This window comes from Schistocerca cancellata, chromosome 2, assembly GCF_023864275.1.
Source record: "Schistocerca cancellata isolate TAMUIC-IGC-003103 chromosome 2, iqSchCanc2.1, whole genome shotgun sequence".
Taxonomy (NCBI): Eukaryota; Metazoa; Arthropoda; class Insecta; order Orthoptera; family Acrididae; genus Schistocerca; species Schistocerca cancellata.
In genome coordinates, this window is record NC_064627.1 from 371,164,423 (window position 1) to 371,190,289 (window position 25,867).

A 25,867-nucleotide genomic window follows, 5' to 3' on the forward strand; every position below is an offset into this window, starting at 1 on the left:
TGTTGATATTGTGCACACAATGACCAATATGTGGAATAAGGAGGCTGGCCAGATGTTTTGCGAGCCTGTAAGTTGATGATCCAATGGTGGTTACGATAGGACATAGACGTGTGCTCTTCTTGTGAATCATTGGAAGGCCATGCAATGTAGGCAATTAAGGTTCCCAGGCAGGAACTTTTTAACAACATTCATTTCCAGTGAAGACCGCTTGAGAAGCTCCAACATCTTCCTCATTATTCTGGATGTTGGATCCCTTGATAGTTTTTGATGCATCTCCTCCATCAGCATCAACCAGATCTTCATGTCACAATCAGCTCCTTTCATAATGACAACTGCATTAGCCTTGTCTGTACACAGAACTACAATGAGAGGATCACTGCAGAGCTCATGATGACCATTATGTTCAGCTCATCATGTCTGGGGTTGACAGCTTGTATTTTGAAAGAATGTGGTTCATTTCTCAATGACTTTCTTTTGCAAACTTTTTGGAACTATTACTTCTTTCCTTGGGGAGAGGAGAGAGATATGGACCAAGGAAGTTAAAAGAAGCAATGTCTACTCTTATCTTCACTATAGATGACTCCTATCATCCTGGAGTCCAAGTAAACTGCCTTTCCTTATTTTAACCTTCCCCTCTCCATACCTCTATCCTCCTACAGGAAGGAAGTAATAATTCCAAAAGCTGATGTAATGTCATGTCACTGCTTTTACTTTCACATGTGTGTCTGTCACCAATACTAAACATTTCATCTCCAGAATGTAAGTAATGGCCAACATTTCTGTCTCATATTTACTAGTTTTATCAATTTAATTTTCCTATGTTTCTTAAAATTATTTACAAATTAAATTTTCCTGTTTCTATTTTCCTATGTAAATACTACTTAGCTCTCTTGGTTGTCTGACCATGTGAAAGGCCTGTTATCTTAACATTTTAATACCAGTAATGAAAATAACTAAACATGTCACTTACTCTAGTATCAACATTGGTCAATATATCAACAAACAGTTTTTCCTGAAGAACTCTCAATTTTCTGCAAAACTATAGTACTTTCACCAGAGGTTCTTTTCCTCATGTTACTTTTCATCATCAGCTCTCAAAAAAGGAAATCTAATGTTTTGGAATATCCACTAGAATTTCCTAATTTTCAGTTTTACTTTAATCCTTCATATTTTGATTTCTTATTTACATTATATTTATCATTTTACCGTGTTTTATTTGTTGTGTTTTGAAAGCTGCCATACGAGTCTCCCAATGATCCATGGCAAGTGTTATTAAATGCACATATAAAACCATAAAGGAAGTGGTAATAGCCAGCAGATGGCATAGGTTTCTCCTGGTAATGACCTGGAACAATCCAAAGTTTGGTATCAACATTTCTACAGATAGTGTCCAAAAACAAACTACACACAGTGTTAAACAGTATACAACTGCAAGCTCCAACTGCTTGTCTATGTAGCACTTTCAGTTAAATTTATTGCTAGAAATTGTATTTAAAACATTGAATTTCAGTCTAGAGATCAACTTTTTGTATCTAAGTTGGCCGTGGTTGTTACTTTATGTTGTCAATAAACTGGCCATCCTCTATGTCAGTGGTTCCCAACCTTTCTTAGACCATTATCCCTGAGTGAAATCCAACATTAGCTATTATCCCCCCCCTCTCCCCATCACCACGTTACCAGCAACGTTAGCACCTAATTAAAATTTAAAGGACTTTTTTTGGAACACTTATTTTTAAAATGATTAAAGATATGGAAGATGAATGATATTTTTGTGTGTGTGTGTGTGTGTGTGTGTGCGCGCGCGCGCATGCGTGTATGAATGATACATTCATTCATTCATTCATTCATTCATTCATTCAATCTGCCCCACCTCCTCCTCAGATGAGAAAGCTAAGCAAGAGTAGACACTTGGTACAAAACATACTTCCCCTGCATTACTCCTCCCCACTGTGCCATTTGCATGACCTCCACCCTGCAAACTCATTTAAAATCAAACAAGTTCAGATTTTTGCACTATACTTACTGTTTGTGAATCACTTGACCCCTCACTTCTAAACTGGAACAAATTGGATAACTTCAGGCTGTTACAGCTTTGTGTCTAACCAGTCTAATAATAATAATAATAATAATAATAATAATAATAACACTGTGTACAGCCTTATGTAATTACTAATGTTTCATGCTGTCAATTTCATATATTCATTTCAAAAAGAGTAACGAAGTAATTTCTGGATGACTACAGGTACTAACAGGTGTGTGTAATGGGTGGGCTCTGTGAGAAATCTGTAACCTCTATCAGATTATTGCTACTAACTGAGAAAAAGTAATTATTGATAATTTATATAAATAACATTAGAGTATTACAAAATTGTGATAATAGTAACAATTTTTGAAAAATGATTTAGTTTTGTGGCAGAAACAGGATCGAATCTGTTTAGTTTTTACCCCTCAGAAAATTTCATTTTAACCTTCCCAGGTTGGCAACAACTGCTCTAGGACTTTTCTTATTGCAGGAATCCAGCAAAGAACGTCATTAGTCCACTATATGGGATGCTAGTACATCCAACTAATAATTGTGTACATTTGGTGTAAGTGCTGCTCTGAGATAAAGAGGTTGGTACTATCAAGGATGCCTTGGTGGGCTGCATCAAACTAGTCAGGTTGATTTCAGGGAGGGGGGAATATATTGTCGTTCCCATGTCAGTTTCCTGCCCTCCTCCTGCCCATACCTTTTATAACACAGTGATATCCCACTTGATATTATCTGGTTCTGCTTCCAGTTCCAGCAGTCCACCTTGAGTCCTAAACATCCTGCAATTCATGGTCCCTAAATGGAGCAAGTCAGAAACACTCAGGTTGATACGAGTCGCAATATTGCTACTTCATATATCAAGATGCAGGCACAGAAGTAAATGGACATGCTCTGTGCCACAAATATGCTGCCCAAGTTTCCCAGAGTCTACTACCCCACATTATGCTTGAATGCAGATCAAGATACTGATAACCCTATAAGTTGCATCTGGCAAAAGGGCCTCCGACAAGGCTAGCCATGGTGCACTAACCTGGAAGGCCTGAAGAGTTTGATAGACATAGGTCCATTGCTAAACCTTGATAGTGCAAAGTTCATAGCAGTTTCAGTCCATTTCTGATTGCTTCTACATCTGCCTTACTACTCTGCCATTCATACTTAAGTACAGTACATTGAGCTACTTTCACACTTTTTCTCTACCATCCATTCTCAGCATACACTAAAAATGAACACTTAAATCTTTCTGTGCAAGCTCTCGATTTCTTTAATTTTATTACAATGGCCATTTTTCCCCTCATAGATGGATGTCAACAAAATATTTTCCCACTCTGAGGACAGTGGTGGAGACAAAGTTCGTGACAATATCTCGCCACAATGAGAAACCCCTTTGATTTAATGACTGGCATCCAAACTCGTATATCATAACCATGACACACACTTCCCTATTTCACAATAACACAATGTCGATGATGGACACCCATACAACCAGTTCACATGCTAAACATGTGCCAGCAAGGTTTATCCTATTAAGGATAGTCATTCAGTCAGTCTGTATGGAATGATATTTGCTTGGGCCACTGTCATACAGTGGTATGGTGTGAAGAGTTAAAAGTACACAGGACAGTGGTGGGACATCATATTGTTCATTTACTGGTACCCGTCCAGCATAGGAGAACTTACCAGTGAGTATGCGAATACTTTTATAGCTCTCAACTTCATATAAACACAAAAACATCTTGCCCACATGGTCAGTGTTGTAAGACGGCAATGTCCCCTGAAGTGGAACAATACTACATTGAAAAATTAAGTTTCATTACTTTTCTAATGTAACTCCCTTGAAAGGGGTTATGTATCAGACTGGAATTTGAACCTTCTTATTTTGAGGCATTATTCACCCCAGAGAAAGCTATCGAGGCATAACTTACAGAAAAGACTGCAAGAGAGCCTCTGTGGAATTTAAGGGAGAGAAAGAGAGAGAAAGAGAGAGAGAGAGAGAGAGAGAGAGAGAGAGAGAAGGCACACTGAAGTTTTAAATTGGGGCCATGAGGTTTAATCCATTGCGTTGTTTGCATATAACACACACTTCACTACTGACTGAAATATTCATTTTGAAAATGACCTGAAGAGTCTTTGGTATGACCATAACATGTTCTAGCATCAACTAACATTAGGCTACAATTGCAAAGTGAAGCACCCACACATCCAGATGGGAATTTCCTGAAACGGACAATAGCCAAATATGTCCATGCTTGCATATAACTTAAAGGCTTTTGCTAAACTATTTTTCACAATTTCCTTTTGTCAAAAGGCACTTGTCCAACAGAGCATACTGTTTTCACAGTACTATAATACTGTTCCATCATGAAAAGAATCATTATATTCTAAAAGATCTTCATAATTATGTCAATCAGGACAACTTTGTTTCAAATTCCACCTTACTGGTACCTCAAGTAAACAAACATGCCCACTCCTTACAATTACAAATTCTTTCTTCATTGTACTTCCACTATGTATACATTATGACTTTTTCCTTTTTGTACTACCCTAACTCTTAATCACACAAATCATTTATCTTCTCCCTAATCAATCTTTATGTCTCTCTCTGTTCTTATAACCTGTATACTGAAGCTGGCTCAGTGCTTATAATGTACTACCTCTGACCCACTATCTCTGACACCTTCCCTTGATATTTCCCTCTCCGAGGCCTCACTATATGTGGATCCCTTTCATCCCTGTGTCTCAGTGAACTGCCCATCATTTTAACATTCCATAAGCTACCAATGGTCGAAGTAGAGAAGATATAAAATGTAGACTGGCAATGGCAAGGAAAGCTTTTCTGAAAAAGAGAAATTTGTTAACATCGAGTATAGATTTAAGTGTCAGGAAGTCGTTTCTGAAACTATTTGTATGGAGTGTAGCCATGTATGGAAGTGAAACATGGACGATAAATAGTTTAGACAAGAAGAGAATAGAAGCTTTCGAAATGTGGTGCTACAGAAGAATGCTGAAGATTAGATGGGTATATCATATAACTAATGAGGAGGCATTGAATAGGACTGGGGAGAAGAGAAGTTTGTGGCACAACTTGACTAGAAGAAGGGATCGGTTGGTAGGACATGTTCTGAGGCATCAAGGAAGCTCCAATTTAGTATTGGAGGGCAGTGTGGAAGGTAAAAATCGTAGAGGGAGACCAAGAGATGAATACACCAAGCAGATTCAGAAGGATGTAGGTTGCAGTAGGTACTGGGAGATGAAGAAGCTTGCACAGGATAGAGTAGCATGGAGAGCTGCATCAAACCAGTCTCAGGACTGAAGACCACAACAACAAGCTGCCAATCCCTCCTCCCCAAGGAAGCAACCATTAGAGCCAAAAACTAGGAAGTCTATCACTTTTATATGCATCAATTGGTGGTACTAAACTTGCGCGAGTTTCTCCCGGCGTATAAAATTTAACTTATCAAACAAAAGCGTTGGTATGTTGATAGAGACACTAACAAACATACACACACAAAATTCAAGCTTTCACAACCCACGGTTGCTTCATCAGGAAAGAGGGAAGGAGAGGGAAAGACGAAAGGATGTGGGTTTTAAGGGAGGGGGTAACGAGTCATTCCAATCCCGGGAGCAGAAAGACTTACCTTAGGGGGAAAAAAGGACAGGTATACACTCGCATATATATATCAACTAACACAAAATAAACATCTAGTGCCATCATGCTATCAAAGATGGCCAACATCAGAAGTAATCAATAGAGAATATTAATTACCAAACGGTGAACAAATAACACTCACTCCGTCCCTCAGTTGTTTGACCAGGGAGAGAGCAGGATTCCTAGTATAGTTTCAGCAAAAACCTGTCTATTTATGATATCTAGCTAATTTAATCTCAACTACTTCCTTAACCCCCCCCCCCCCTCCCCCCGTGAACCATGGACCTTGCCGTTGATGGGGAGGCTTGCGTGCCTCAGCGATACAGATGGCCGTACCGTAGGTGCAACCACAACTGAGGGGTATCTGTTGAGAGGCCAGACAAACATGTGGTTCCTGAAGAGGGGCAGCAGCCTTTTCAGTAGTTGCAGGGGCAACAGTTTGGATAATTGACTGATCTGGCCTTGTAACATTAACCAAAACGGCCTTGCTGTGCTGGTACTGCGAACGGCTGAAATCAAGGGGAAACTACGGCTGTAATTTTTCCTGAGGACATGCAGCTCTACTGTATGATTAAATGATGATGGCGTCCTCTTGGGTAAAATATTCCGGAGGTAAAATAGTCCCCCATTCGGATTCCGGGCGGGGACTACTCAGGAGGACGTCGTTACCAGGAGAAAGAAAACTGGCGTTCTATGGATCGGAGCGTGGAATGTCAGATCCCTTAATCGGGCAGGTAGGTTAGAAAATTTAAAAAGGGAAATGGATAGGTTAAAGTTAGAGATAGTGGGAATTAGTGAAGTTCGGTGGCAGGAGGAACAAGACTTTTGGTCAGGTGATTACAGGGTTATAAATACAAAATCAAATAGGGGTAATGCAGGAGTAGGTTTAATAATGAATAAAAAAATAGGAGTGCGGGTTAGCTACTACAAACAGCATAGTGAACGCATTATTGTGGCCAAGATAGACACGAAGCCCATGCCTACTACAGTAGTACAAGTTTATATGCCAACTACCTCTGCAGATGATGAAGAAATAGATGAAATGTATGACGAGATAAAAGAAATTATTCAGGTAGTGAAGGGAGACGAAAATTTAATAGTCATGGGTGACTGGAATTCGTCAGTAGGGAAAGGGAGAGAAGGAAACATAGTAGGTGAATATGGATTGGGGGGAAGGAATGAAAGAGGAAGCCGCCTTTTAGAATTTTGCACAGAGCATAACTTAATCATAGCCAACACTTGGTTCAAGAATCATAAAAGAAGGTTGTATACCTGGAAGAATCCTGGAGATACTAAAAGGTATCAGATAGATTATATAATGGTAAGACAGAGATTTAGGAACCAGGTTTTAAATTGTAAGACATTTCCTGGGGCAGACGTGGATTCTGACCACAATCTATTGGTTATGAACTGCAGATTGAAACTGAAGAAACTGCAAAAAGGTGGGAATTTAAGGAGATGGGACGTGGATAAACTGAAAGAACCAGAGGTTGTAGAGTGTTTCAGGGAGAGCATAAGGGAACAATTGACAGAAATGGGGGAAAGAAATACAGTAGAAGAAGAATGGGTAGCTCTGAGGGATGAAGTAGTGAAGGCAGCAGAGGATCAAGTAGGTAAAAAGACGAGGGCTAATAGAAATCCTTGGGTAACAGAAGAAATATTGAATTTAATTGATGAAAGGAGAAAATATAAAAATGCAGTAAATGAAGCAGGCAAAAAGGAATACAAACGTCTCAAAAATGATATCGACAGGAAGTGCAAAATGGCTAAGCAGGGATGGCTAGAGGACAAATGTAAGGATGTAGAGGCTTATTTCACTAGGGGTAAGATAGATACTGCCTACAGGAAAATTAAAGAGACCTTTGGAGATAAGAGAACCACTTGTATGAATATCAAGAGCTCAGATGGCAACCCAGTTCTAAGCAAAGAAGGGAAGGCAGAAAGGTGGAAGGAGTATATAGAGGGTTTATACAAGGGCGATGTACTTGAGGACAATATTATGGAAATGGGAGAGACTGTAGATGAATATGAAATGGGAGATACGATACTGCGTGAAGAGTTTGATAGAGCACTGAAAGACCTGAGTCAAAACAAGGCCCCGGGAGTAGACAACATTCCATTTGAACTACTGATGGCCTCGGGAGAGCCAGTCATGAAAAAACTCTACCATCTGGTGAGCACGATGTATGAGACAGGCGAAATACCCTCAGACTTCAAGAAGAATATAATAATTCCAATCCCAAAGAAAGCAGGTGTTGACAGATGTGAAAATTAACGAACTATCAGTTTAATAAGTCACAGCTGCAAAATACTAACGCGAATTCTTTACAGACGAATGGAAAAACTGGTAGAAGCCGACCTCGGGGAAGATCAGTTTGGATTCCGTAGAAATGTTGGAACACGACTTATCTTAGAAGAAAGATTAAGAAAAGGCAAACCTACATTTCTAGCATTTGTAGACTTAGAGAAAGCTTTTGACAATGTTAACTGGAATACTCTCTTTCAAATTCTGAAGGTGGCAGGGGTAAAATACAGGGAGCGAAAGGCTATTTACAGTTTGTACAGAAACCAGATGGCAGTTATAAGAGTCGAGGGGCATGAAAGAGAAGCAGTGGTTGGGAAGGGAGTAAGACAGTGTTGTAGCCTCTCCCCGATGCTATTCAATCTGTATATTGAGCAAGCAGTAAAGAAAACAAAAGAAAAATTCGGAGTAGGTATTAAAGTTCATGGAGAAGAAGTAAAAACTTTGAGGTTCGCCGATGACATTGTAATTCTGTCAGAGACGGCAAAGGACTTGGAAGAGCAGTTGAACGGAATGGACATTGTCTTGAAAGGAGGATATAAGATGAACATCAACAAAAGCAAAACGAGAATAATGGAATGTAGTCAAATTAAGTCAAGTGATGCTGAGGGAATTAGATTAGGAAATGAGACACTTAAAGTAGTAAAGGAGTTTTGCTATTTAGGGAGTAAAATAACCGATGATGGTCGAAGTAGAGAGGATATAAAATGTAGACTGGCAATGGCAAGGAAAGCGTTTGTCAAGAAGAGGAATTTGTTAACATCGAGTATAGATTTAAGTGTCAGGAAGTCGTTTCTGAAAGTATTTGTATGGAGTGTAGCCATGTATGGAAGTGAAACATGGACGATAACTAGTTTGGACAAGAAGAGAATAGAAGCTTTCGAAATGTGGTGCTACAGAAGAATGCTGAAGATAAGGTGGGTAGATCACGTAACTAATGAGGAGGTATTGAATAGGATTGGGGAGAAGAGAAGTTTGTGGCACAACTTGACTAGAAGAAGGGATCGGTTGGTAGGACATGTTTTGAGGCATCAAGGGATCACAAATTTAGCATTGGAGGGCAGTGTGGAGGGTAAAAATCATAGAGGGAGACCAAGAGATGAATACACTATGCAGATTCAGAAGGATGTATGTTGCAGTAGATACTGGGAGATGAAGAAGCTTGCACAGAATAGAGTAGCATGGAGAGCTGCATCAAACCAGTCTCAGGACTGAAGACCACAACAACAACAACAACAACAACAACAACTTCCTTAACAATACTAAACTAGCCTTGTCACTTCGATTGAAACACTCGAGCTTTCAATAGCTGCCTCCTCCACCATTAGGATGTGAAAATCACTGACTGTGAGGCCCAGCACGGTGTTCTGCACATGTACGAGAGTGTGCTGAAAAGTAATGCCTCCAAATTTTTTATTCTGTTCTCTATACTGGTTGAGAGGTATTACATGTCTCACATATTACTGTCAGTTCTACTACACTACCACCATAAATGCTGCAGGGCAGGTGAGACCGCAGACAACTGAGAGCACAAATGCGAAGAATTTACCTACACATGGAGCACCCTCTCCTACAGCGTGACTATGCTGCACCACGCATGAGCACTGGGACATAGTCAACAATCTGATGCCTTTGGTTCATGTCTTAAATCATCCTTCAAACAGTCCTGATATGGCCCAATCTTATTTTCACGTGTTTCCACAACTTCAACACCTTCAAGAACTTCACTTTGATAGCAATGAAGTGACACAAGCAGAGGTGAGGTTGTGGCTCCATCAAAGTAAAACATTCTATAGAGATGGTATCAACAAACTGGTCTCTCATTGGCAGAAATGTGTTTGTTTGCCAGCATGATGAAACTGAGAAACAAATATGAACACTTGTGGAATAAAGATGTAGAAAGATAATATCGTTTGTTTCATTTAAAAAGCTTTTAAGAGTTTTCACATATAAAATTCTGAAGGATTACTTTTCAGCACATTCTCATAGATACAGTAGCATCTGGAACATTCCCCAGAGAGCTGAAGTGATGCATGCACAAAATGCAAGTCGGGTAGCTCCTAGCAGCTCTGTCCTGTTGTTGGACTGAGTGTTGTTATGTGGTGCAGGGGGCGACGGCACGTTTGAATCTGTCACTCCTGCCTCCCTACAAGCATCAACCCTACATCTTTGCTTTTGGTCAATGCCAGAAGCCCACATACGTGCCCTACTAAGTGTATACCTCTGCTCTCTGTTAAAATTATTGCTGGTTACTCTAACTTCAGCTGCTTTTTCTTGTAACAGAATCTGAATATCATGATGTCTAATTCATCTTTTCAAATTTTATTTCACGTCCATGTTCTAGGGAGTTTTCAGCCATGGCCAACTTCTCAAGTTCCCTTTTCTAAATATTTCTAGAGTGCTCTACAAAATGCTCAGTAGTCTGCCCTACGTAAATGATACAACACTCATAGATGACACTATACATCCCAGGAACTCTTTAAGACCTTTGTTATCTTTAATGGGACATAACATATCTCCATGACTTGGAGGTGAACCTGAACATTGTTCTATCTTGATAGTTGTTACTCCAAAGTGTGGAAGGAATACAGACAGCCTCGCCTCTTTTGCCGATTCATGAGACATCTTTCATCAGTGGCACCTGAAAGCTTTAGCAATTTCTCCCCTGCAGTAACCATTTTCTCTGAATACACACTTCAAATGCTGAAATTCAGGCTATAGATAGTTGTCGTCAAAAATAATATTTGCCCTGCGTACTAACATGTTCAGTACCGCTTCCTCCATGCAGCATCGTGAAAACTGTTAGATTTCAAGCACTGGCTTAGTATGAAGATTTCCTGTACACTGAATGATCAAAGTAGCCCTCTGCCTTCTGCCCAACTAAAACATCCAAGTGTGGAAGCCTTGCCCTCTCTCTCATTCTCAACAGTAAATTGAATGGTGGGATGGACTCCGATCATGTAGCTGACGAACTATTGCAACGCATTTTTCTCTTGAGGCCAAGTTAGCAAGGTGTCACCAACATAATGTAAGAAGTAAGATGGTCACAACTTCACAGATTCAGATATTGCTCCTCAAACTGTTCTACGAAAAAGCTCAAGATGGCTGGAGACAGTGGGGATCCCATAGCATAATATTCATTGTTTTACAGGTAGTATGTTGTACTTTATGTATTGCAGACCAGCTTGATGACCCCCATGTGGAAATTTTTGAGCCAAAAAATCCGGCGTGTCTTGTACCAGTACCCTCTACATAAGCAGCACACAGCGCCAGCCCCAGTAGTCAGTTATTTTAACTACAAATGACAATGGTGGGCACAGATGTTGAAAACTTAAGTGTTTCATTTTAAATGATGTGGCTTGTAAATCGAAAAGATTTTACTGAAACATGCCATCATGAAAGACTCTGAGGACACAGAATCTCAGATCCTGGTCAAAAAACATACTTCACAGTGTTTCTGCAGAATACAACCGATCCTGTTGGATCAGGGTTGCCACAAGTTTCCCCAAGTAAAGCTTCTTGATATTTCCTTGATTGCCAGAAAAGTTTTAGCATTTTTCTCTGAGAAATCTTGAGAGCTCAAGACTTAAGTTGACAAAAAAATAGAGGGACTTCTGTATTTCTAAATATGTTAGCTAAAATCTTAAGTACTAACATCAACATCTTTTGTAATGAACTGCTTTTAGATGGAGGAAGCAGGCTACATGGTATGTGTGTTTCATTGAGACAAATGATGTCATTTTATTTCAGTAAAATGAAGCACATGTGGTAACAAAAATACACATTTCCTTGGAGTTGCAAGACAGGTTTAAAATACCTTCACTGATTTCAGAACTTTCTAAACAGGGTTCTAGCAGTAAAAGGCAGTGTGGGTGGCTGACTAGTGGGATAAGGATTTCATGTAGAACAAAGTGGGAATTATATCAAAATGTTAGAAGTAGTCACAATCGAGCTACAGTAGCCCATTACAAACAGTACTGTAAGGTGCTTAAAAATGTTATTAGGAAGGCAAAGAGCATGTGGTATGCAAATAAAATAGCTAATTCACAGTGTAAAATTAAAACCATATTGTTTAACAATCATTTTCTGAGCACTGCTTGTGAATTAAATAAAAATTTAATTTCTATGGGGAACCGTATAAATCTCTTGGCAAATGCCTTTCCGAGATTGATGTCTGAAATACACCTCTGCGATACAGACAAGGGGGAGACTGTGTCAGTAATTACATCACTGAAGACTAAGGACTCTCATGGTTATGATGGAGTGCCTAGCAGAACATTAAAGTACTGTGCTGCACATGTTAGCTCTGTATTTAGCCATATTAGTAATTTTTCCTTTAGGAACGGTCAGTTTCCTGAGCAATTAAAGTACTCAGTAGTAAAGCCAATTTATCAAAAGGGAGAAAGGAGTAATGTAGACAATTTTAGACCTATTTCCATGCCAGCAGTGTTCGCTAAATTTTCTGAAAAGGCTGTGCATGTAAGGATAATTGATCATTTTATATCACACAATTTGCTATCAAATGCACAGTTCAGCTTTATAAGTCGTTTAACAACTGAAAATGCTACAGTCTCTTTTCTCTGTGAGGTACTGGATGGGTTAAACAAAATGTTTTGAACATTCGGCATATTTTTTTGATTTAACTGAGGCATCTGATTGTGTTGATGACAAAATATTGCTCCAGAAGTTGGACCATTACGGAATACGGGGAGTAGCTCACGATTGGTTCACCTCTTACTTTAGCGACAGACAGCAAAAGGTCATTATTCACAGTGTGGCTGTGATGTGGGGTCTGAGTGGTGTACAGTCAAGAGGGTTGTGCCCCAGGGATCAGTGTTGGGGCCACTCCTCTTCCTTATTTTATATAATGATATGCCTTCTAGTATTACAGGTAACTCTAAAATATTTCTGTTTGCTGGTGACAGTAGCTTGGTAGTAAAGGATGTTGTTTGCACCAATGGCTCAGTTTCAAATAGTGCAGTTCATGACGCAAGTGCATGGCTTGTAGAAAATTAACACTAAATCACAGTAAGACTCAGGTTTTACAGTTTCTAACACACAATTTAACAAAACCTGATGTTTTAATTTCACAGGATGGGCATATGATTAGTGAAACTGGACAGTTCAAATTTCTAAGTGTTCAGATAGATAGTAAACTATCGTGGAAAACCCACATTCAGGATCTTGTTCAAGGACTTAATGCTGCCATTTTTATGATCTGAATGGTATCTGAAGTGAGTGATCGTTGACACGAAAATTAGTCTGCTTTGCATATTTTCATTCGCTTATGTCATATGGTACTATATTTTGGAGTAACTATTCCCATTCAAAAAGGATATTTTTGGCTCAGAAACGGGTGTTTTTGGGCAATAGGTGGTGTAAGTTCATGAACATCTTGTTGACCCCTATTCAAGAGTCTGGGTATTTTGACATTGGCCTCTCAATATACATATTTCTTACTGTCATTTCTTGTTAACAACACTGGCTTATTCCCAAGAATAAGCAGCTTTCACTCAGTTAATACTCGGCAGAAATCAAAACTGCATTTGGATCAGATTTGCTTAACTCTTGTGCAGAAAGGTGTGCAGTATACTGCTGCATCCATTTTGAATAAGTTATCACTAGAATTCAAAAAACTTAGCAGTAATCCACATGCTTTCAAATCTAAACTGAAGAGTTTCCTCATGGGTCATTCTATTCTGTAGAGGAGTTCCTTGAAAAATTAAGCCGATTGTTGTTGTATGATTGATTGCGTTTACTTAAATGTATGGCTTGAGTTTTTTTGGGTTCATAAACATTTTATTTTTATCCGTTATTACTTTTATGTTGTAATATCATGTACTGACACGTTCCATGATCTTTGAGATTTGCTCCTCAATTTGGTCCTATGGAACTTCATGTGTAAATAAATAAATAACCTCTGAAAAATTGGGCCTTTTGAAAGACAGTGACCACCAATAAAATGTTGATTCTCCTATGTTCATTATTGTCAATTATTACCCACTGTGTGACATTATAATTTTAGCGGAATTTTGTACCCGCCTGCTTAGCTGTGTGGTAATGTGTTTGCCTACGATGCAGCGGGCCCGGGTTTGATTCCCGGCCGGGATGGAGATGATCTCCGCTCGCGGGCTGGGTGTTGGGTTGTCATTATCATTTCATGATCACCTACACAAATCACCCAAAGTGGCATCACCTGAATGGATACTTGCAACCCAGCACCCAAACTCCCCCTGATGGGGCCTCCTGGTCGTCAATGCCACACGATCATTTCATTTTACAGGTATTGTGTGGTTTTTCTTTCAAGAAATATATGAGTACATAGTGTACAAACTGCGAGCGACTGCCACAATTTTCTTCTTTTTATCATCCATACTTTCTAATATACGAACTACTTTCAAAGTGCCAAAATGTACTAGAACAAATAAAATGTCTATAAAACACCACACTGTACAATGTTCTTGCAGTGAGACAGTTGCAATTCCTGAAATCCATTGTCCATGGCCTCTGGCCTGCCAAGGAACACTGCCGTCCTGGGCAAGAGATAAATCATGAAAATCTGCCGCATTATGCCATACACAGATAGGCCTGGCCTGTGGACAGATCAGTGACACTATATCCGACAGGCACAGCTCTGAGCACTATGGGACTCAACAGCTTAGGTCATAAGTCCGCTAGAACTTAGAACTACTTAAACCCAACTAACCTAAGGACATCACACACACCCATGCCCGAGGCAGGATTCGAACCTGCGACCGTAGCAGTCCCGCGGTTCCGGACTGCAGCGCCAGAACCGCACGGCCACCGCGGCCGGCGACAGGCACAGCCTGCACATTAGTGGGAAACAATGTGTTTCAGATTGGCAGGCCTGATCCATTAGAGATACCCACAGAAATGGCCTGTGGTTTTGGCCTGATGAAGTCCACTCATGTTGTCAGCTATTCATGTGTTAAAGACACCATGTTGATGAGATGAGACTGCAGTGATCAAACCATGAAACAGATAACTTGCGCAAATACTCAGAATCAATACTAATGAAGATAGGTAACAACTCACTGTGAAGACGACTGCTGAGCCACAGCCAGGCACTTAGAAAAGACAATCTCACTCACGACAAAATTTTCAGCCATAGGTTTTATCAGGAAATGAGAGCACACACACGTTCATATAATCACTCAGACACAACTCGTGCACATATGATTGCAGTCTCCCGTAGCTGCATCAACTGTCTCTGAGAATCAGATCCAAACAAACCACCCCTCACACATTCCTGCCTCTTGCTGTTAGCTGTTAGGATATTGGCAAGAAATGGTGGCAGCCCTGTCTGCAGGCTGAGGGAGTGGTAGGAAGAGGAGAAGCAATCAGAATGAGGGAGTAGGGAAGCAGTGCATGTTCTCAGCTGTCCCCAGCCAGAGATGATGAACTACAACTCAGTAAAGGAACCACTTTATCTACTGAGACAAATAGGAGATTTTCCCAGTGCTTTTTTTTTTCAAATTTCTTTGATATTTCCCTGATACATCTGAAATTTCCTGATTTCCAAAACTTGTGGCAATCTTATGTATATAACCTGTGTAAGGCAAACAGTCTGTAGACTTACGCACTCTCTCATTTTTTGTTTACTCACCCAGTTCATCACTGATCTCAGTGCAATGCTATTCTGATCTGTCTTTCACTAGAACCATTTTGGAGCAAGGTGACTTCAAGGTAGGCTACCTCAGCTGAAACTTTCAGAGTATGAGATGACATGGGTCTTATGAAACAAGGTACTAAGTACATTCACACTTAACCAGATGGTGAGAACTACCAGCCAGAAGATACAAATCAGTGTGCATGTGACCTTCCTATAAACGGCATGTTCCAGTTTACCCATCAACCTACCTACTAGTGTCCACATCAACAAACAGAAGACAGCCATTCTTTTCCATCTCCCATGTACAGTGAATACTCAGGTGGATTCAATTCAGGTGCTGTGCAAAAGCTGCGGAAAATAATAATAACAATAATAAAAAGAAGAAGAAGAAGAAAGGCAGGTTTCAGTTCTACCAAGTTTTCTATAACCAGATAGGCAACAGTAGGTGAGAAGGAGGTTTCCTATCGCAACTGCATTTCTCTGCTCATAAAACTGGCCACTGAATATGAAGTAAATAGAAGTGAACACATTCTGACAGGTTGGTTAACTCAACACCAATTCTAATATCAATTAAAAGTAACAAATCAGACAGAGGAGCACAAACGAAAACCAATTCAGAGCTTACAAAAATATCAAACTCATTAAAACACAGTCCCTCGACTGACGTAAGAAATCATCCAAATTTCTAATGTGATGTACAAAATGACCTGTTAGTGGGCTCAACAAAGGATTAAATGTGTGGCTACAAGGTATGTTGTAGCACTAATGTAGCTGACAAAATGACTAAGAAAAAACCCTTTCCTTGTGGATCTTGAATAGGCCACATTCTCTAGGAAAGATAGCACACTAAGTATAAAGACTCTTGACAGTCTATTGCGACAAGGAACTTTTTTTCAGGACATTGTTAGTCTTTTGTTAGGTCAGCACCGAGTCCAGGCTAAGATGGATCAGACAGTAAACACTGTATCTTTTGAAGATAATTCTCTTCTTCCAACGCAATAGTAGCACTGCCCTTGTCTGTGGGTATGATGATAAAGTTAGAGCCCACCCTGAATGAGTGCAAAGCATCCCTCTCATCTGGGCTTTATCACTGCAACTGTATTTACTGTGTACTTTGTAACTTGCAAATAAAATTGTAGATTATGCTTCTCCCCTAATAGCTTTGGCAGTGTCTGGAAGTAGTCTGAAAATAGCCCATTTGTGAAGTCTTATGGAGTGAAGAGTGTACAAGGGTCATCCAATAATTAAAGAAACAAATAACTGGGGGGGGGGGGGGGGGGGGGAATTGTTGGGAGGGCAGATTTGGTACTTTTATGGCTTTAAGTTGGTTTCACTGGGATGAGCCCTGATCAGCTGATGTATCAACATTGTTTTGTTTATAACCTCAAAAATACATTTCAAGATGGCGAGTCCACTTGAAATGTCCACATTAGTTGAATAATGTTCTGTTATTCATTTTTTACTTGCTAAAGGCGAGAAACAAGTGAATATGTCTAGAGTTTATGGTGAAGGTTGTATGAATCATGCAAATTTTTACAAGTGGGTAAAGCAGTTCATAAATGGTCACAACTCAATGATTGACAAACACATTCTAGCCAACCAGCTGTAGTTTCAACTCCTTCACTTGAAAGTCGAATTGATGACATTATTTGTGCTGACTGCCGTGTAACTGTTGAAATGATAATTGAAAAGGTTCAAATTAGTACTGGTACAGTCCATAACATTATCTGTAACGAACTGAAGTACCGCAAAACATGTGCAAGATGGGTCTCAAAGGAGTTGACACAGCTACAAAAGGAAACAAGGTTGAGAGTGTGCACAGAGCTAAAGGAACATTATGAAAGAGAAGGTGAGCACTTCCTCAACAAAATTTTAACTTGTGATGAAACTTGGGTTAACTATTATGAGCAAGAATCAAAAAGAAAGCATGGAGTGGAAGCACACCAACTCACATGTCAAGAAAAAATTCAAAACCCAAGCATTAGCAGGAAAAGTCATGTTGATGGTGTTTTGGGACACAGAAGGTCCAGTTTTTTGTAATTGCAGCATACAATGAACAGACAACACTACTTGGATTTGCTTTTAAGCAAGGTGAAGCCAGCCTTGAGAGAGAGTCACCATGGATCTCAGAGGAGAGATGTGATTCTCCAGCAAGATAGCGCACATCCTCATATTGCTCAACTAACCGATGAAACACTGACAAAATGTGCTGGGAAGTACTGCCTCAACCCCCTTACAGTGCTGATTTAGTGCCTAGTGAGTTCCATTTTTTTGGTGCACTGAAGGAGTCTTCACATGGGAAGAGGTTCAAGGACATGTAAAAGTTTATGGGAAATTGGTTCAAACATCAAGATAAAGAGTTCTTAGCAGCCAGAATAAAAAAGCTTGTAGCCCATTGGACCAAGTGCATAAATGTTCAAGGGGATTATGTTGAACTGTAGAAAAAATATGTTTTGTAAAAATAAACATATTTTTCTGCAGACCAATTTGTCTCCAATTATTGAGTAACCCTTGTACAATTCCAACCTTTCCCTAGTATGGATCTACCCAAGATTTCTCTGTGAAATTGAGCACAAACCTCAAGATCTGTGGTTTTCGCATGATCTAAGATTACACCCCTTTAAGGGTCTGTGCAGGTTGATATTCATTTGCATTAAGGTGTCTACCTTCTCCAATGCTGATGTGTCATCTTACACTTTGGTTAGACCGTCATGATTGAAGGATCGGTGTCCAGAGAGAAAGCATCACACAAGCTTCCAACAGATGATCAAATTTGCTATTGCAGAACAATGTCCTAGTACCGTTCATCCTAAGGAATATAACACAGAAATTCTGGATGCACTTCCTGGTATTGTGATAGTGTTTTTGAGGAAGATGTGATTAAATAATTACAAACTTATAAATAGAGATGGAGGTTTTTGCTTAAATTATACTAACAATCCTGCACTCGCTTGCGCTCTCTCTCTCTCTCTCTCTCTCTCTCTCTCTCTCTCTCTCTCTCTCTCTCTCTCGTCAAACAGAGGGATGAAGTTAATGCTACTTGTTTATCCATTGGTTATTAATATTCACTATCAATAACTTCTGACATTTGTCATTTGTTGTGTGTTGGTACTAACTGATGTGTGTGTTATCTTCCTGCATACACTGTACATAGTTCTTGGTTGCTGTAGCCCCACTTACCAATGCATTAAAGTTGCTTGCAAAAAGCTCTCTCATTACAATTGTCTCTCGAAAATGACAAGGTGCTCACTTGCTGAAATATCTGTAGCTGTCTAAGACATCATGGGGCTGTAGTCCCACAAGTTGTCTGAGCAGTATTACACACTTAACTTCTTGAAGGTAAGTAATAAGCAATTCTGTCTCGCCATTATTTAATTTTTTTTTATGTTTTCAGGAAAAATACAGAAAACATCAGGAGGGTTACAGGAACAAAAGACATGTTACAGAGAGAGTTCCCATCTGCAAAATTCAGAAAAGGTTTTGTTGGTGGGAAAAATCAACATTGCACAGGCTATGAGGCAATAATTAAAGTGATGCATATCGAGTTGGTCAGCACACTCAGCAACTGGATGGTCTGGCAGTCTCTTGGCCACAGTTTGGCAGTGGCCATTCGTGTAGACAGACAGCTTGTTAGTTGTCACACCAATGCAGAAAAAGACGAGAGACAGCTGGACCACCCAGTGGCTGAACATACCACCCAACAGGACCTTTTTTTTTTTACACTGCATATTTGTTACCTGGAAAATACTTACATTCTGGTATATACTTCTTCAATTCTCTTGTGCGAACCCACATAAGAATCAGGAAAAGCACTAACGGCCATAACAGTTCAACAGTGCAACGAATCTAAAAAGAACAGGTATATGACACAGGTGGCAAAAGTAACAAAAACTTAAAATGCTGTCTTTGGAAAAAAGGTGCTGAAAGACAAAGGAATTGTTTCACTAACTAACTTAATCATTGGTTATCTCAAAATACACCAGTCTTATGGAGCTACACGTTCTACAAGTAATGAACTTTTGATGTCTGAACTTAGAAACATCAGTAAGTACATATGAATTACAACAGCACATATGATTTGAAATGTGTGATGGCATCACAAAAGCTGAGATAGGAAGTAGGACACGATTTTCTGTGCTCAACACTGAGCACATAGCATGTCCTGTAACCTCCACAGAGCAATTCATCTGTACTTGATTACTAGGTACCATTCAACACTCCACCAAAGGAAGAGACATCTTCACAGCAGTCCTAATGACTTTGGTGTATATGCTTCAGAGGTGTGGTGGATCACACTAGTTATGCAATTCATCTGTTCCTTAACACTGTCTACTTTCAAACACTGCCAGTTGGCTGTACTGCTCAACCTGCACCCATCCCCATGGGTTTCTTTCAGGCAGTGATCAGTCTACCGTATTTACTCTAATCGAAGCCGCACTCGAATCTAAGCCGCACCTGAAAAATGAGACTCGAAATCAAGGAAAAAAAAATTCCCGAATCTAAGCCACACCTGAAATTTGAGACTCTAAATGCAAGGGGAGAGAAAAGTTTTACACCGCACCCTCAAATTGAAACAAAGTTGGTCCATTGTAATATGAGACACAATTTAGGTCGAATGAATGATGATACAGCTACAGTAGTTTGGTTCGAGTCGTAAGCTTAGCAGTTAAGCTTTACCAGGTAGCCATTGCTATGCGTCAGGCGCTCCATCCGTATTTATACGGCTACCCTTCCTTTTTCGCGTGCTTCGTCTGGTTTGAATTGATTGCTTATTTTTCTTTGATCTGATAAGTGCTGTTCTCTTTGTTATAGGTGTTTAGGTCACTCTAAGCTGAAAATGCATTATTGTACTGTGTTATGCATTTTTTGTTGCATTCTGATAACGAGTGTTTACGGCCTGTCGCCGCTCACGGCATCGCTTGCTTTTGTGTGCGCTACCGCCACTTACAATAGAAAAAGAGAGGAATTGTCTCATTAGCGAAACAATGGCAAGAGACTGCTATTTGTTGTTACTTGCACTGCTGCTTTCTTTGATAATGATAAACGAGAACCAAATAATAGACTGCGTATGATAGAAGATGTGAATGAGAGTTTAGCAAAAATTTTTCTCCGTTTGAAAATCTTTGCAGACGCCTCTTTAGTACATTACATTCTGCATAGAAATTAGAGTCATCTTAGATTTAAAAATCTAGTCAGTTGCCGTGCTTCATTTCTGACTGTATCACTATTCAGCATAAGAATAATACGAATATAAACATGACATGATATGTATATTCTTTCGCGTTTGCTGTTGTCTCACTCTAGTTTCGTAGTTTATTAGGCAGACAGGATTTAAACGAGATAGCAGCAAACACGAAAGAATACATGGCAAAATGTTTACATTCGAATTACTCTTATGGTGAAGAGAATACTGCATGTGATTCACAATTCATAAAAGTTCCTATTAGCAACCATCACTTGTCACAGGTAGGAAAAAATTCAGAACGTAGAGCTGGCTATATTGACAAACATCCCAGACAGTCTAGCCAGCCTCAGGGCGTAGAAAAAAGCTCGTCTTCCACCTTTTTTTTTTAATTTATTTACTGACTCAGAGGTTCTGGCGCCAGTATTTATCTTTGTGCCTGCAAAGCATGCCTGTGTAGCGCTACATATATTCGATGGCAGAAGTTAAATGTGGCGACACCTACCAACATTTTTCAGAACTTCCACTTTGCTCTTGATTCTAAGCCGCAGGCGGTTTTTTGGATTACAAAAACCAGAAAAAAAGTGCGGCTTCGATTCGAGTAAATACGGTACTTGTATCTAAATTAGGAAGTGACAACTGGAAGTCAGATCATTGACCACTTGCTGCTGAACACTATAGAGGTTTGGAGATCATATGGATAAACTGATAGCGGTTCTGCTGTGTTCTCTCAGCACTGTGTTCTCAAAGCACAGTTTTCCTAATACCAGGAGCCTCTTGACAACTTAATCATGGGGGCAGTTGGTTGAGGAAACCTGTAGCACATGACAAGTGTCAAATTCCTCAAAGAGGAGGAGTGGATGGCATGTTTGTGTGATAATGTTGTGTAGAGCCTCATTGCCTACAGCATCATTAGTGGACAGGTAATGGCTACATATTGTCACTTTACCGCAACTGCATTGCAGAAGCAACTGCCTGTAAGCTGCTGACAAGAGAGATTAATTGTTAAATCCATGATTTTTAATTATGGCAAAGCCAAGTTTAGCCCTATTTCCACTGTCATACGTTCTGTTAGTCTCTTTAAAACAGTCTCTTACATGCAAATTGATGACAGTCTTTCCTGTATTACAGGACTTTACTTGTCCACATGAGTCCTGAACATACTAATGATCCACAAGGAATGGGAGCCACTTTAACAGAGTAGCTGTTCTTTGCTTTGTGGCTTCTGTAAAATAGATGAGACAATGACTGCAGTGGGTTTGAATGATGGGTTTTGTTGGTTCCCTTAAAGATACGTCAAACTCCATAGACTTCGCTGAGTGAGCATTGTCAGTCAGAACCAAGTTAGTCCTTTTTTTCTGATTCTGTTCCCTTTTCCATTTTGTGTTTTGAGTTTGACCTGCTAAACTAAAGCAACACTTTCTCCATTAATATTGCCACCTCCCAGGTAGCACTTATTTCTGTAAACTTGTAAGCAAGTCAGCTGTTCTCAGCCAATTTAGGCACAGGTTTCACTGCAAGAGACACTGAACTTTGCTTAAAATGTTCTATGCATGAATTTTATAATGTATATACAGGGTGTTTCAGAAACACTTTTACAAACTTTGGGGACATGTTCCTTACATAAAAAAAAGTCTAGTAGACCTGTGCTCTAAAATACGTAAGAGATATGAGCACTTGTTCATCTTCACTTCTGTGAAACTCATCCCTTCTATTGAACAAGTGCTCATAGCTTTCAAACTATGCATTTCAGAGCCCATGCTTACTATACTTTTTTTCTTATTGGTGTAACGAACCTGTCCCAAAAGTCTGTCAAAGTATTTCTGCAACAGCCTGAATAACATTTTTCAATTTTGTTACTTCACTCTTAATCACAGATCTGATGAAGCCAGTGGCTAAAAATCATAATGAATGTGGATATATTAAACACGCTATAAACGATGTTTTAATGCAGTGTCAGAAGCTACAAAAGAGGTGCTACAAATCAGTCAAAACTCCATGAACTGACATCCCAAGGAGAATGAAACAACTTATTACTATCTCATATACACACATCAAAAAATGTTTTGCATCACCCCAGTTCCCAGAACTCCTGAAGACAGATGTTGACTGCAGTTATTGCATCACAGACACAGTCCCTTTGACTGTTCAAGAATGTCACTAAACCCGCCCAAAGATGAAAACAACCATGCATGAGCAGCACCTACTAGATGGAGGGAGTCCGACAGCTAATCAGTTCCAGTCATTCCACCAGGAAGGAGGTACACGGCTCGTGTGTTCTCTAGTTCAACCATGCCTAGAAGGTGAATACCGCAGTTCGATCACATCTGCATTGTTACTTTGTGAAAGGAAGGGCTCTCAACAAGGGGAGTGTCCAGGTGTCTCAGAGTGAACCAAAGCGATGTTGTTCTGACATGGAGGAAATACAGACAGACAGGAACTGTCGATGACATGACTCGCTCAGGCTGCCCAAGGGCTACTACTGCAGTGGATGACCACTACCTGCAGATTATTGTTCAAAGGAAACCTGACAGCAACATCTTCATGTTGAATAATGCTTTTTGTGCAGCCACAGGACTTCATGTTACAATTCAAACTGTGCACAATAGGCTGCATGAAGCAAACAACTTCACTCCCAACGTCCTTGGCGAGGTCCATCATTGCAACTACGACACCATGCAGTACGATACAGATGGGCCCAACAACATGCCGAATGGATAGCTCACAACTGGCATCACGGTTGCCTCGCCAATGAGTGTCACATATGTCTTCAACCCAACAATCATCAGAGATGTGTTTGAAGGCAACCCGGTCAGGCTGAACGCCTTAGACATACTGTCCAGTGAGTGCAGCAAGGTGGAGGTTCCCTGCTGTTTTGGGGTGGCATTATGTAGGGCCAATGTACATTGGTGGTGGTCATGGAAGGCACCGTAACAGCTGTACAACACATGAATGCCATCTTCCGACCAATAGTGCAACCATATCAGCAGCATATTAGCAAGGCATTCGTCTTCGTGGATAACAAATCACGCCCCTATCGAGCACATCTTGTGAATGACTTCCTTCAGGATAATGACATCACTGGACTAGAGTGGCCAGCATGTTCTCCAGACCAGACATGAACCCTATCAAACATGTCTGGAATAGAATGGACAACATGACCCACCAACCACTCTGAGGGATCTACCAAATTGCCACTGAGGAGTGGGACAATCTGGACCAACAGTGCCTTGATGAACTTTTGGATAGTATGTAACAATGAATATAGGATTGCATCAATGCAAGAGGACCTGCTACTGGGTATTAGAGGTACCAATGTGTACAGCAATCTGGACCACCACCTCCGAAGGTGGTACAACATGCAATGTGTTGTTTTCATGAGCAATACAAACTGCAGAAATTGTCTTTATGTTGATCTCTATTCCAATTTTCTGTACAGGTTCCGGAACTCTCCGAACCGAGGTGTGCAAAACTGCTTTAGATGTGTGTACATACATGTCCCTTACCAAATGACGACAACTGTAAAATTGAATAAGGACCTTTTCTAGGAGGTAAACCTTATTTTAGTCTATAATGTTGGAGTCGTCACAAAATGTTTTTAACACTTTCTTTTACACACTTTTTTACTTTTCTTTTACACACACACACAAAAAAAAAAAAAAAAAATATATATATATATATAACATTCCACGTAGGAAAACTATATCTAAAAACAAAGATGATGAGACTTACCAAACAAAAGTGCTGGCAGGTTGATAGACACACAAACAAACACAAACATACACACAAAATTCTAGCTTTTGCAACCAACGGCTGCTTCGTCAGGAAAGAGGGAAGGAGAGGAAAAGACGAAAGGATGTGGGTTTTAAGGGAGAGGGTAAGGAGTCATTCCAATCCCGGGAGCGGAAAGACTTACCTTAGGGGGGAAAAAAGGATGGGTATACACTTGCGCACACACACACACATATCCATCCACACATATACAGACACAAGCAGACATATACAGAGGCAAAATCTCTGCCCAAACTCTTTGCCTCTGTATATGTCTGCTTGTGTCTGTATATGTGTGGATGGATATGTGCGCGCGCGAGCGAGTGTATACCCATCCTTTTTTCCCCCCTAAGGTAAGTCTTTCCGCTCCCGGGATTGGAATGACTCCTTACCCTCTCCCTTAAAACCCAAATCCTTTCGTCTTTCCCTCTCCTTCCCTCTTTCCTGACGAAGCAACCGTTGGTTGCGAAAGCTAGAATTTTGTGTGTGTGTTTGTGTGTCTATCGACGTTCCACCGCTTTCGTTTGGTAAGTCACATCATCTTTGTTTTTATATATACATATATATGATTATAATAGAGGGAAACATTCCAAGATATATATATTTCACAGTTAACCTCCATGTTTTCAATGGCCAGATGGCAATGTACCACATGTATTGGCTTTATAATTCACACACTCAGTGGTATGTAAGCCTGAATTATTGTTTTTTTTAATTATGTGTGATAATTATAAACTCTGTAACATATTTGTAACACTTACAAATCTGAAATTTGGCAAAACTAGCAATCAGGATTATGTATCAACTGCAATCTGGGCAATAAAACTTATTTTGGAAGCTTTTCTTTCTTGTCATGAATAAACTCAATATTCTACAGAGGCCTATTAACAGTTTCTGCTTCTTTACACTATTGTGTACACAATCAAAATGGAGGGGGTCTTGGGGAATACAAATGCAGTTGTAGATATAAAGAAGTGTAACTCCACAAGCCACCAAATAAACTGACTGCCAATTCTTATCGTCTTCCATATTAGATAAGAAGTGGAAGAATTTGTTATGGTTTATCATTTTTTAAAGTCTCAATGATAACTCTAAATATTAACTTTTAATTATTTAATTCTGTTACACAATAAAAGAACACCTAAGTATCTGACATTTATAAGAATGTAACAAAAGCAAATTTCACTGTGCTATAGAGTGCAACCAGCATATTACTTTGCATATTATGTGTACTGTAAGAGCCACAGCATACGCACTTTTATTTTCATATAGTGCTTGCTGTAAATAGTTTTATCTTTCAC

The 25,867-nt window shown here is 39.8% G+C and overlaps 1 protein-coding gene across 2 annotated transcripts in view; it reads right to left on the reverse strand.

Annotated features, from left to right (window-relative positions):
- Positions 1 to 25,867, reverse strand: part of LOC126161767 (ATP-binding cassette sub-family A member 7-like) — a 601,933-nt gene that overhangs the window by 557,128 nt on the left and 18,938 nt on the right. For both annotated transcript variants that reach the window (XM_049917824.1, XM_049917823.1), the window contains exons 3-4: positions 19,366 to 19,459; positions 1,207 to 1,345 (exon numbers count right to left, since the gene is read on the reverse strand). In XM_049917824.1, coding sequence (XP_049773781.1) covers positions 1,207 to 1,345; positions 19,366 to 19,459 — 233 coding nt within the window. The remainder of the gene's footprint in view (positions 1 to 1,206; positions 1,346 to 19,365; positions 19,460 to 25,867) is intronic.